At 40.9% G+C, this 12,706-nt stretch overlaps 1 protein-coding gene across 3 annotated transcripts in view; it reads left to right on the top strand.

Annotated features, from left to right (window-relative positions):
• Positions 1 to 11,351: 11,351 nt before the first annotated feature.
• Positions 11,352 to 12,706, top strand: part of tafazzin (tafazzin, phospholipid-lysophospholipid transacylase) — a 39,256-nt gene continuing 37,901 nt past the window's right edge. The window contains exons 1-2 of one of the 3 annotated variants that reach the window (XR_008112595.1): positions 11,352 to 11,983; positions 12,414 to 12,551. Coding sequence is in view for 2 of the 3 variants with exons in the window: in XM_052506722.1 (XP_052362682.1) it covers positions 12,443 to 12,551 (109 nt within the window). In the remaining variant the exon portion in view is untranslated. The other 2 variants (XM_052506722.1, XM_052506723.1) reach the window with 2 other exon arrangements.

The raw sequence follows: 12,706 nt of genomic DNA, 5'->3' as shown, positions 1-12,706 counted from the left end.
CATGGCTCTATGTAGTGCTGTGGAATAGAGTTCCATGTAGTCATGGCTCTATGTAGTACTGTGGAATAGAGTTCCATGTAGTCGTGGCTCTATGTGGTACTGTGGAATAGAGTTCCATGTAGTCATGGCTCTATGTAGTACTGTGGAATAGAGTTCCATGTAGTCATGGCTCTATGTAGTACTGTGGAATAGAGTTCCATGTAGTCATGGCTCTATGTAGTACTGTGGAATAGAGTTCCATGTAGTCGTGGCTCTATGTAGTGCTGTGGAATAGAGTTCCATGTAGTCGTGGCTCTATGTGGTACTGTGGAATAGAGTTCCATGTAGTCGTGGCTCTATGTAGTGCTGTGGAATAGAGTTCCATGTAGTCGTGGCTCTATGTGGTACTGTGGAATAGAGTTCCATGTAGTCATGGCTCTATGTAGTACTGTGGAATAGAGTTCCATGTAGTCATGGCTCTATGTGGTACTGTGGAATAGAGTTCCATGTAGTCATGGCTCTATGTAGTACTGTGGAATAGAGTTCCATGTAGTCATGACTCTATGTAGTGCTGTGGAATAGAGTTCCATGTAGTCATGATGTAGTACTGTGGAATGTTCCATGTAGTCACTCTATGTAGTGCTGTGGAATAGAGTTCCATGTTGTCATGGCTCTATGTAGTACTGTGGAATAGAGTTCCATGTAGTCATGGCTCTATGTAGTACTGTGGAATAGAGTTCCATGTAGTCATGGCTCTATGTAGTACTGTGGAATAGAGTTCCATGTAGTCATGGCTCTATGTAGTACTGTGGAATATAGTTCCATGTAGTCATGGCTCTATGTAGTACTGTGGAATAGAGTTCCATGTAGTCATGGCTCTATGTAGTACTGTGGAATAGAGTTCCATGTAGTCATGGCTCTATGTAGTACTGTGGAATAGAGTTCCATGTAGTCATGGCTCTATGTAGTACTGTGGAATAGAGTTCCATGTAGTCATGGCTCTATGTAGTACTGTGGAATAGAGTTCCATGTAGTCATGGCTCTATGTAGTACTGTGGAATAGAGTTCCATGTAGTCATGGCTCTATGTAGTACTGTGGAATAATATAATGAATGTAAATAGAGTTCCATGTAGTCATGACCATTTGTGGAATAGAGTTCCATGTTGTCATGGCTCTATGTAGTACTGTGGAATAGAGTTCCATGTAGTCATGGCTCTATGTAGTACTGTGGAATAGTTCCATGTAGTCATGGCTCTATACATTATAGTTCCATGTAGTCATGGCTCTATGGTACTGTGGTCCCATGTAGTCATGGCTCTATGTAGTACTGTGGAATAGAGTTCCACTAGTCCCTGGCTGTGGAATAGAGTTCCATGTAGTCATGCCATGTAGTACTGTGGACCAACTGGCTCTAGCTACTGTGGAATAGAATGTAGTCACTCTATGTACTGTGGAATAGAGTTCCATGTAGTCATGGCTCTATGTAGTACTGTGGAATAGAGTTCCATGTAGTCATGGCTCTATGTAGTACTGTGGAATAGAGTTCCATGTAGTCGTGGCTCTATGTAGTACTGTGGAATAGAGTTCCATGTAGTCATGGCTCTATGTAGTACTGTGGAATAGAGTTCCATGTAGTCATGGCTCTATGTAGTACTGTGGAATAGAGTTCCATGTAGTCATGGCTCTATGTAGTACTGTGTGCCTCCCAGCTAATTGCATGGATTATTTTCCTAATAATAGTGTAAAATTAACATGTGTACAGAAAGACCATGTGAAGGCCAAATGACAGTGGAGGAACTTCTTGATGCATTTAAAGCCTTTAAGGAAAACTCCAGGGCTGGATGACATACCAGTGGAAGTATACAGGGCTGGATGGCATACCAGTGGAAGTATACAGGGCTGGATGGCATACCAGTGGAAGTATACAGGGCTGGATGGCATACCAGTGGTAGTATACAGGGCTGGATGGCATACCAGTGGTAGTATACAGGGCTGGATGGCATACCAGTGGAAGTATACAGGGCTGGATGGCATACCAGTGGAAGTATACAGGGCTGGATGGCATACCAGTGGAAGTATACAGGGCTGGATGGCATACCAGTGGAAGTATACAGGGCTGGATGGCATACCAGTAGAAGTATACAGGGCTGGATGTCATACCAGTGGAAGTATACAGGGCTGGATGGCATACCAGTGGAAGTATACAGGGCTGGGTGACATACCAGTGGAAGTATACAGGGCTGGGTGACATACCAGTGGAAGTATACAGGGCTGGATGGCATACCAGTGGTAGTATACAGGGCTGGATGGCATACCAGTGGTAGTATACAGGGCTGGATGACATACCAGTGGTAGTATACAGGGCTGGATGACATACCAGTGGAAGTATAACAAACCTTTTCTGATATACTCAGAGGACCGTTATTAGCATGTTTTAACCACTCCTATGTAAATGGTATATTATCGGGCACACAACAAGAAGGTCTGATATCATTATTACTGAAACAGGACCCAAGTGGTGTATATATATATAAAGATCTAGTCCATTTAAAAACTTGGAGGACCCCCTACACTTCAGTGTTGTGATGCAAAAATCCTAGCAAAATGCTTGGCACATAGAATTAAAAAAGTATTGTCAGATATTCATCCTAATCAGACAGGTTTTTTTTACATGGACGACACCTTGGAGATAATATAAGACAAGTACTGGAAACAATAGAACACTATGAAATATCGGGGACACCAAGCCTGGTTTTCATAGCTGATTTTGAAAAGGCTTTTGATACAGTACGACTGGAGTTTATATATAAATGCCTAGAATATTTTAATTTTGGGGAATCTCTTATAAAATGGGTTAAAGTTATGTACAGTAACCCTCGGTGTAAAATAGTAAATAATGGCTACATCTCAGAAAGTTTTAATCTATCTAGAGGAGAAAAACAAGGTTGTCCACTATCGACATATCTATTTATTATTGCCGTCGAAAAGTTAGCTGTTAAAATTAGATCAAACAATAATATTAAGGGATTGGAAAGGTGTCAATGTTCTCTGATGATTCATGTTTTCTTTTAAAACCACAATTAGAATCCCTCCACGGCCTGATAGAGGATCGAGATACTTTTGCCGACCTCTCTGGATAACAACCAAAATATGTGTACTATATTACGTCTTGGATCACTAAAAAAATGCAAATTTTACATTACCGTGTAGTAATGTAAGTAAGTTTACCAATTAAATTGTCTGACGGAGATGTGGACACACTCGGTATACATCCCAAACGAAATGATCTCACTACAATATATTTTATAGAAAGTTAGCAAAAATAGATAAGATCTTGCTACCATGGAAAGGAAAATACCTGTCTATTTGTGGAAAAATCACCCTGATTAACTCTTTAGTCATGTCACAGTTGACCTATTTGCTTAAGGTTTTGCCTACACCTAGTGACCTGCTTTTTAAATTATATGAACAAAAACATATTCAATTGTATTTGAAATGGCAAGCCAGATAAAATTAAAAGAGCCTATTTATATAACGAAAATGAATTCCGAGGGCAGAAATGATTAAATATTAAAGCATTAGTCCTCTCACTAAAGGCATCAGTCGTACAACAGTTATACTTATACAAACTGGTTCTCTGGTAAATTGGTAGGAATGTCTCATCTTATATTCAGGAAGGGCCTTTCCCCCTTTATGCAGATTACACCTGCTCACTCATCATATAGTCAGGAAGGGCCTTTTTCTCTTTATTCAGATTACACCTGCTCACTCATCATGTATTCAGGAAGGGCCTTTTTCTCTTTATTCAGATTACACCTGCTCACTCATCATATATTCAGAAAGGGCCTTTTTCTCTTTATGCAGATTACACCTGCTCACTCATCATATATTCAGGAAGGGCCTTTTTCTCTTTATTCAGATTACACCTGCTCACTCATCATGTATTCAGGAAGGGCCTTTTTCTCTTTATTCAGATTACACCTGCTCACTCATCATATATTCAGAAAGGGCCTTTTTCTCTTTATGCAGATTACACCTGCTCACTCATCATATATTCAGGAAGGGCCTTTCCCCTTTATTCAGATTACACCTGCTCACTTTCAGTTGTTTGAAAAGGAAATAATCTCCAAAATATAGTTATTTTTTAAACAAGCCTTAGACAGTTGGTTGCAATTTCATTTTAATCCACCTGAAAAGACAGAACAAATAATGCAACAAATATTGTGGTTAAAATCAAATATACTAATTGATTAAAAATATATATTTTTTTTTCAAAGAAATGTCTGATCTACCCAAAATTACAACCAACTAATTGCAGCATTACCACAAAATGGAAGAGGCAAGTAGAAGGGGAAAAGTAAGGAACTTGTATGTCGGCCCTGTATTAAAGAACATAAATGGTTAAAGTGTGATAAATAAAAACATTTACCAATTTCATTTAAGGACCAAAAAACTGACAGCTGTGCCATATAAATTTCAAAATAGTTGGGAAGAGTTTTTCGATGTACCCATTCCATGGCACATGGTTTATGAATTGATACGCAAAACAACGCCGGATTCAAAACTTCAAATCTTTCAATTTAAATTACTATACAAAATTATTGCAATCAATAGAATGTTATATATATATGCTGATTCTGCTGTGAGGAGGCAGAGTCATTTGATCATTTATTTTGGTATTGTTCATATGTAGCTCATTTTTGGTCACAGGTCCAGGAATGGCTGAAGAATTGCAACATGTGCCTAGAACTAACGCTGCAGACAGCAATACTGGGTGATCTGAAAAGCCATAGGCAATCAATCAATATAATAATTATTTTAGCAAAAATGTTTATTTTTAATTCACAATCTGTAGAAGCTATGAGAATAGAAAGGTTCAGTACATACTGTATGTGAAGCATCACAGCACAGTTGAAAAATGTATGGCAAATAGAAATCCAAAATGGATGATGTTGAGAGATAGATGGGAGGGGTTGAATGGAGCTGAAGGGACTGGATGATGTTCAGAGATAGATGGGAGGGGTTGAATGGAGCTGAAGGGACTGGATGGTGTTGAGAGATAGATGGGAGGGGTTGAATGGAGCTGAAGGGACTGGATGGTGTTCAGAGAGATGGGAGGGGTTGAATGGAGCTGAAGGGACTAGATGGTGTTAAGAGAGATGGGAGGGGTTGAATGGAGCTGAAGGGACTGGATGGTGTTGAGAGATAGATGGGAGGGGTTGAATGGAGCTGAAGGGACTGGATGGTGTTGAGAGATAGATGGGAGGGGTTGAATGGAGCTGAAGGGACTGGATGGTGTTGAGAGATAGATGGGAGGGGTTGAATGGAGCTGAAGGGACTGGATGGTGTTGAGAGATAGATGGGAGGGGTTGAATGGAGCTGAAGGGACTGGATGGTGTTGAGAGATAGATGGGAGGGGTTGAATGGAGCTGAAGGGTGGGACTGGATGGTGTTGAGAGAGAGATGGGAGGGGCTGAATGGAGCTGAAGGGACTGGATGGTGTTGAGAGATAGATGGGAGGGGTTGAATGGAGCTGAAGAGACTGGATGGTGTTGAGAGATAGATGGGAGGGGTTGAATGGAGCTGAAGGGACTGGATGGTGTTGAGAGAGAGATGGGAGGGGTTGAATGGAGCTGAAGGGACTGGATGATGTTGAGAGATAGATGGGAGGGGTTGAATGGAGCTGAAGGGACTGGATGATGTTGAGAGAGAGATGGGAGGGGCTGAATGGAGCTGAAGGGACTGGATGGTGTTGAGAGATAGATGGGAGGGGTTGAATGGAGCTGAAGGGACTGGATGGTGTTGAGAGATAGATGGGAGGGGTTGAATGGAGCTGAAGGGACTGGATGGTGTTGAGAGAGAGATGGGAGGGGTTGAATGGAGCTGAAGGGACTGGATGATGGGACTGAATGGAGCTGAAGGGACTGGATGGTGAGAGAGATAGATGGGAGGGGTTGAATGGAGCTGAAGGGACTGAAGAGATAGATGGGAGGGGTGAATGGAGCTGAAGGACTGGATGGTGTTGAGAGATAGATGGGAGGGGTTGAATGGAGCTGAAGGGACTGGATGATGTTGAGAGAGAGATGGGAGGGGTTGAATGGAGCTGAAGGGACTGGATGATGTTGAGAGAGAGATGGGAGGGGTTGAATGGAGCTGAAGGGACTGGATGATGTTGAGAGAGATGGGAGGGGTTGAATGGAGCTGAAGGGACTGTATGATGTTGAGAGAGATGGGAGGGGTTGAATGGAGCTGAAGGGACTGGATGATGTTGAGAGAGATGGGAGGGGTTGAATGGAGCTGAAGGGACTGGATGATGTTGAGAGAGAGATGGGAGGGGTTGAATGGAGCTGAAGGGTGGGACTAATAACAAGATAACCAATGTAAAACATACAGGGTCTGTAAAATATACTGTATATAGGCTCATTTTGTGAAATAGCACATTTAAAAATAGAAATCAAACTGGATGGACATCAGAAATAGAGGAAGGACTAAAAACAAACTAAATATAACTGTTGTAAAACAGATTGTCTGTAAAATGTGTATAAGATGTATGAACTGAAGGTAGAAGCCTAAGTGTTGTAAAGGTTTTCCTCCTCTTCGTCTGAAGAGGTGTAGCAAGGATCGGACCAAGATGCAGCGTGGTAAGTGTCCATGGTTGTTTATTTAAAAACATAAATTGAACACTAAACAGTACCGTGTGGTGAAACAAACACAGACACAGAAACAATCACCCACAGAACAACAGTGAAACCCAGGCTACCTAAGTATGATTCTCAATCAGAGACAACCAGGCTCCCTAAGTATGATTCTCAATCAGAGACAACCAGGCTCCCTAAGTATGATTCTCAATCAGAGACAACCAGGCTCCCTAAGTATGATTCTCAATCAGAGACAACCAGGCTACCCAAGTATGATTCTCAATCAGAGACAACCAGGCTACCTAAGTATGATTCTCAATCAGAGACAACCAGGCTACCCAAGTATGATTCTCAATCAGAGACAACCAGGCTACCTAAGTATGATTCTCAATCAGAGACAACCAGGCTACCTAAGTATGATTCTCAATCAGAGACAACTAACGACACTTGCCTCTGATTGAGAACCATACTAGGCCGAACACAGAAAACCAACCTAGAAACACAGAACATAGAATGCCCAGCCAACTCACGTCCTGACCAACTAAAACAAACCAATAACACAAGAACTAGGGTCAGAACATGACAGTTATTGTTCATTAGTTTACTCCATTTGGGGGAAGGGTGGTAGGGTTTGTGTGGAATAATAAAGGTATATTCTCAAAGTAGGTATATCTATATAGGTATGTGTATATATATACCTGTATATGTGTATGTATATATACCTGTATATGTATGTGTATATATATATACCTGTATATGTGTATATATATATACCTGTATATGTGTATATATATATATATATACCTGTATATGTGTATATATATATATACCTGTATATGTATGCATATGTATATGGATATATATTTTTACCCAAACAATATATGGTGGATTGGAAATTATGCTTCCAATTACATTGATGGAAGCAACAATCTTCCTGAAATATAAAGCTTATCCACCTCTAAAAAATAAATAATAATAATTACACATGTTGGATGTCAGCGCGCCCTCCAACATCATCATCTAAAGAACAGAGAACTCTGCATCCATAGCTTCTCCTGACTCCGCGTTTTACTTTAACTGTCTCCTCTTGCTCTCATCACACAGGAACTCACATCTATGAACCGCTGCAAACGCACCACCTAGGACATCTGCCTTTTCTTTACTTGATACAGCTGTGACGTTTCATTTTTTAAAACATTTTCCAAACCGCAACAATTTCAGTCCCTTTACCAATAGTGGAGCAACATTCCTGCAGGCCATGTCTCCCTTCTCTCTGTCTTAATCATTCTTCTGGCCATGTCTCCCTTCTCTCTGTCTTAATCATTCTTCTGGCCATGTCTCCCTTCTCTCTGTCTTAATCATTCTTCTGGCCATGTCTCCCTTCTCTCTGTCTTCTCTCTGTCTTAATCATTATTCTGGCCATGTCTCCCTTCTCTCTGTCTTAATCATTCTTCTGGCCATGTCTCCCTTCTCTCTGTCTTAATCATTCTTCTGGCCATGTCTCCCTTCTCTCTGTCTTCTCTCTGTCTTAATCATTATTCTGGCCATGTCTCCCTTCTCTCTGTCTTAATCATTCTTCTGGCCATGTCTCCCTTCTCTCTGTCTTAATCATTCTTCTGGCCATGTCTCCCTTCCCTCTGTCTTAATCATTCTTCTGACCATAACTCCATTCTCTTTGTCTTCTCTCTGTCTTATATTATTATATTATTATTATATATTATTATTATATATTATATTACCTTCCTACCCCTACACGTCTAACATGAGAGGGTTGCAGGGGTTATATAAATGAACTATTACAATGTTATTTCGACACATATCTATTCCCACACATTCCATTTCATGAATATCCATTACTCTCTACGTAATCTCCTATTTTTTGGGGGGTGCTAATATAAAACATGGCCTTTAAATTTTGAACATGTTCTGTCATACTGAACGCATACTGGCATTGATCAACCAATGGTGTGTTAGATACCACCCACATAGGTTTGATTGACACCCCCTCATTATCATACTGGAGGAAGAAATACAGAAACAAATAAATGAAAAAATAATATAAATGAATAAAAATAAAGGGATACATTATTTATATATTTATGTGTGCATTTATTTATTTATTTTCTATTTATGTGTGCATTTATTTATTCATTTAATTGTAATTAGGGAAGTTTTGGTCCGCCATACCCTATTTCCTGAGTCTTTGGCTGGAGGAGCTTTCAAAGGACACTGACTGCTCTCACCTTTGGCACACTGACATCCTTAACCCATCATGCATTTCACCCATATCAGAAGTCTAGAGGTGGAGCTCGGTCTTTATACCATGAGCGTTATGGCAGCAGCATTAAGACTTCCGGTTTTCTGATTTTGACTACAAAATAAAGGTCTGTGGTAAGACGCTATTGTGTATGATACAAAATAAATCATGTTTGCAGCTTTGCATAGCGCCTGTTAAAATAACATTACAAAATGAAAACTACATCAGGGAAAAATCTACACTAAAGAGAATGACTACTTTATATAATATACGGTGGAGCACAAATTTGATGTGATTATATCCTACCCTATGTATCATAGATGGTGGTATTTCTTGGGTCACTGTGGTCTAAATAGCCAGCAGCCCTTTCTACTTCGTCTATTCCATGGGTCCCATTGGTTCCAACCCCTACCTCTTCTAAGAGTATCTGAAATCCCCCCCCCCAAAAACAACAGCATTTCGCGAACTAACACTCACACTTGACTTTTCTTACCCTTACTAGCACTGACTTTGCTAATAGCTACTTTAGTGAGGAAAATGTACTTACTATGACTGTGATATGTTGTTGTCCCACCTAGCTACCTTAATTAGATGAATGCACAAACTGTAAGTTGCTCTGCATAAGACCGTCTGCTAAATGACTACATCATTTAATTTAAAAATAAATAAATTGCATATTGGCTTATAGAGAGAGAAAAAACTGTTCTATGTGGTGATGTGAAAGTATTGAGAATACTCAGTAGGGTCTGTATAGTGTCATCTCATAGTGCTCTGAGTAATAGTGCTGCTGACCTTTTACTGGGGGTCGAACAGCTTAATTAAAATAGGGTGCTTGGACATTATACTGTACAAATATAGCACTGTACGGGAAAAACTATTATTTTTGACGATATAAATGTATTGTAGGTAATACTCAGTAGGGTCTGTAGAATGGATACTGTATGGTGTGATTCGCATTGTGGCCAATGGAATGGGAGGAGTAAATGGCCTGCAACACTCTGTATTACTCAGAGCCCTATGAATGGGAGGAGTAAATGGCCTGCAACACTCTGTATTACTCAGAGCCCTATGAATGGGAGGAGTAAATGGCCTGCAACACTCTGTATTACTCAGAGCCCTATGAATGGGAGGAGTAAATGGCCTGCAACACTCTGTATTACTCAGAGCCCTATGAATGGGGGGAGTATAAATGGCCTGCAACACTCTGTATTACTCAGAGCCCTATGAATGGGAGGAGTAAATGGCCTGCAACACACTGTATTACTCAGAGCCCTATGAATGGGGGGAGTAAATGGCCTACAACACTCTGTATTACTCAGAGCCCTATGAATGGGAGGAGTAAATGGCCTGCAACACTCTGTATTACTCAGAGCCCTATGAATGGGGGGAGTAAATGGCCTGCAACACTCTGTATTACTCAGAGCCCTATGAATGGGAGGAGTAAATGGCCTGCAACACTCTGTATTACTCAGAGCCCTATGAATGGGAGGAGTAAATGGCCTGCAACACTCTGTATTACTCAGAGCCCTATGAATGGGAGGAGTAAATGGCCTGCAACACTCTGTATTACTCAGAGCCCTATGAATGGGGAGGAGTAAATGGCCTGCAACACTCTGTATTACTCAGAGCCCTATGAATGGGAGGAGTAAATGGCCTGCAACACTCTGTATTACTCAGAGCCCTATGAATGGGAGGAGTAAATGGCCTACAACACTCTGTATTACTCAGAGCCCTATGAATGGGAGGAGTAAATGGCCTGCAACACTCTGTATTACTCAGAGCCCTATGAATGGGAGGAGTAAATGGCCTGCAACACTCTGTATTACTCAGAGCCCTATGAATGGGGGGAGTAAATGGCCTACAACACTCTGTATTACTCAGAGCCCTATGAATGGGAGGAGTAAATGGCCTGCAACACTCTGTATTACTCAGAGCCCTATGAATGGGAGGAGTAAATGGCCTGCAACACTCTGTATTACTCAGAGCCCTATGAATGGGAGGAGTAAATGGCCTGCAACACTCTGTATTACTCAGAGCCCTATGAATGGGAGGAGTAAATGGCCTGCAACACTCTGTATTACTCAGAGCCCTATGAAATTACACTACATATAGATTCTACCGACCCTAATTTTACTGTGGCAGCCATAATGTTTTTTTTCTCTATAAACGAATATGGACTTCATATACAGTGATTCGCACATGATCATTTATAGGACCTTGTAACATGTTTTAACACCCACATTTAATGCAAATGCCACTTAAATATGAACAAATATGAATCATTGTTAATGTGAAGACAATTATTGTTCATATATCATGAATAAATACAGGTTATTGACATGTTTCTACTATTACGCGGGGGACTTTTATTTGAAACGTTTCCGAAATTCCGTGACCTGGAAGTACTTTTTCCAGTGTTGTTGACGAGACACTGATCATGATAACGCATAGTTTCTAAATCCTGAGGCGCAAAATTAGCAAGTCTTCCGGGAACGCTGGAGCAAAAGGCCAAACAGACCAGGCCGGGTTAGAGAAGTCAATGAGATTAGTGAAACATTCTTAATTAGTTGTTCATTTTCTGAAAATCTAAAAGGCACAACCTAGATTCGAGTTAATGTCTTAAGTAGTTTAACACGTTATTACTCCAATCTCATGAAAGTGACAAACTGACACGTGATCATTTTCGTCAAAAACAACTTTATATCAAAGGAGTCCCTCTGATTTGCGGCGTGCACATGCGCAGTTAGGCGCCAGGCGACCCTTAGACCAGATTCGTTGATTCTGATCGCTAACGTCGCCATTACATCGCCTACATGCGTGATCGGGGATTTCTATTGGAGAAACCGTTTCGGACTATCTTCATACTGTACTGTCTGTCTTTGATTATATATCAGGGGTGTAGATGGGATGAGGGGAAATGAAGGAACAGACGTCGTTTCAAAGCATCAATGAGTAGATGGAAGAAACACACACAACAACCATTTGTTTACATCGATTCAGAAAGCTTAAATTCGTTCGACGTAATGAACTGCAACTCCCACAAACCATTGCAGAATTAGCCTTTTTCCGGGTTCTTCGAACTTGCTAGTTATCAGCTGAAAGCATAAGGTGAGGATGGGACTTAACTTTGATCACAAGTCATTTACTACGCGGAGAAAAACAGTGCAGACTTAGTATAAAACTGTCATATGAAACCAGATCCGTGTATTAAACTGCTTTTCGGTGTTTAAAAAAAAAAGCTTTCACCTGGCAAAAAGTAGACATTTTTTACTTGGACGGGAAGCTAGCTAGCAGAGACAACATGTGGAAAGCTGTGTTCTGTTGACAAACCAAACAATCAAAATCCATGAGTCTATGCCAATGATGTATCATCTATGCATGCAATACTTCTGTTCAATACTGCAAATGATCCCGCTAGCTATTTAGCTTCCATTCTGCAGTGTTGAGAGTAGCTAATCTGTCTGGTAGTCATGGTTATAAGATCGACCCGGTGGTATGTTTCTCATACTGTTCTCTGACCTGTGTGTGTGTGCGCCAGGTGGATGTGTGTTCCGTTGGTGAGCAGCGATGCCCCTGGAGGTGAAATGGCCGTTCCCACAGTGCCCGCAGCTGGCCTGGAAGGTGACCAGCACCCTGGTCATGGGCGTGGTGGGCTCATACAGCTACTTCTGGACCAGTGAGTCACCACACACACTAGGGCTGCACCAGCACCCTGGACAAAATATCGAAATATTTTTTTTTGTTTTGGCTAGATATTGCAATTATGAATTGCGATTTTCAAAGACTTAAACATTTACATTTAAGTCATTTAGCAGACGCTCTTATCCAGAG

The sequence above is a fragment of the Oncorhynchus keta genome, unplaced genomic scaffold (genome assembly GCF_023373465.1).
Source record: "Oncorhynchus keta strain PuntledgeMale-10-30-2019 unplaced genomic scaffold, Oket_V2 Un_contig_2736_pilon_pilon, whole genome shotgun sequence".
NCBI classification, from domain to species: Eukaryota; Metazoa; Chordata; class Actinopteri; order Salmoniformes; family Salmonidae; genus Oncorhynchus; species Oncorhynchus keta.
This window is presented reverse-complemented; position numbering and strand designations above follow the sequence as displayed.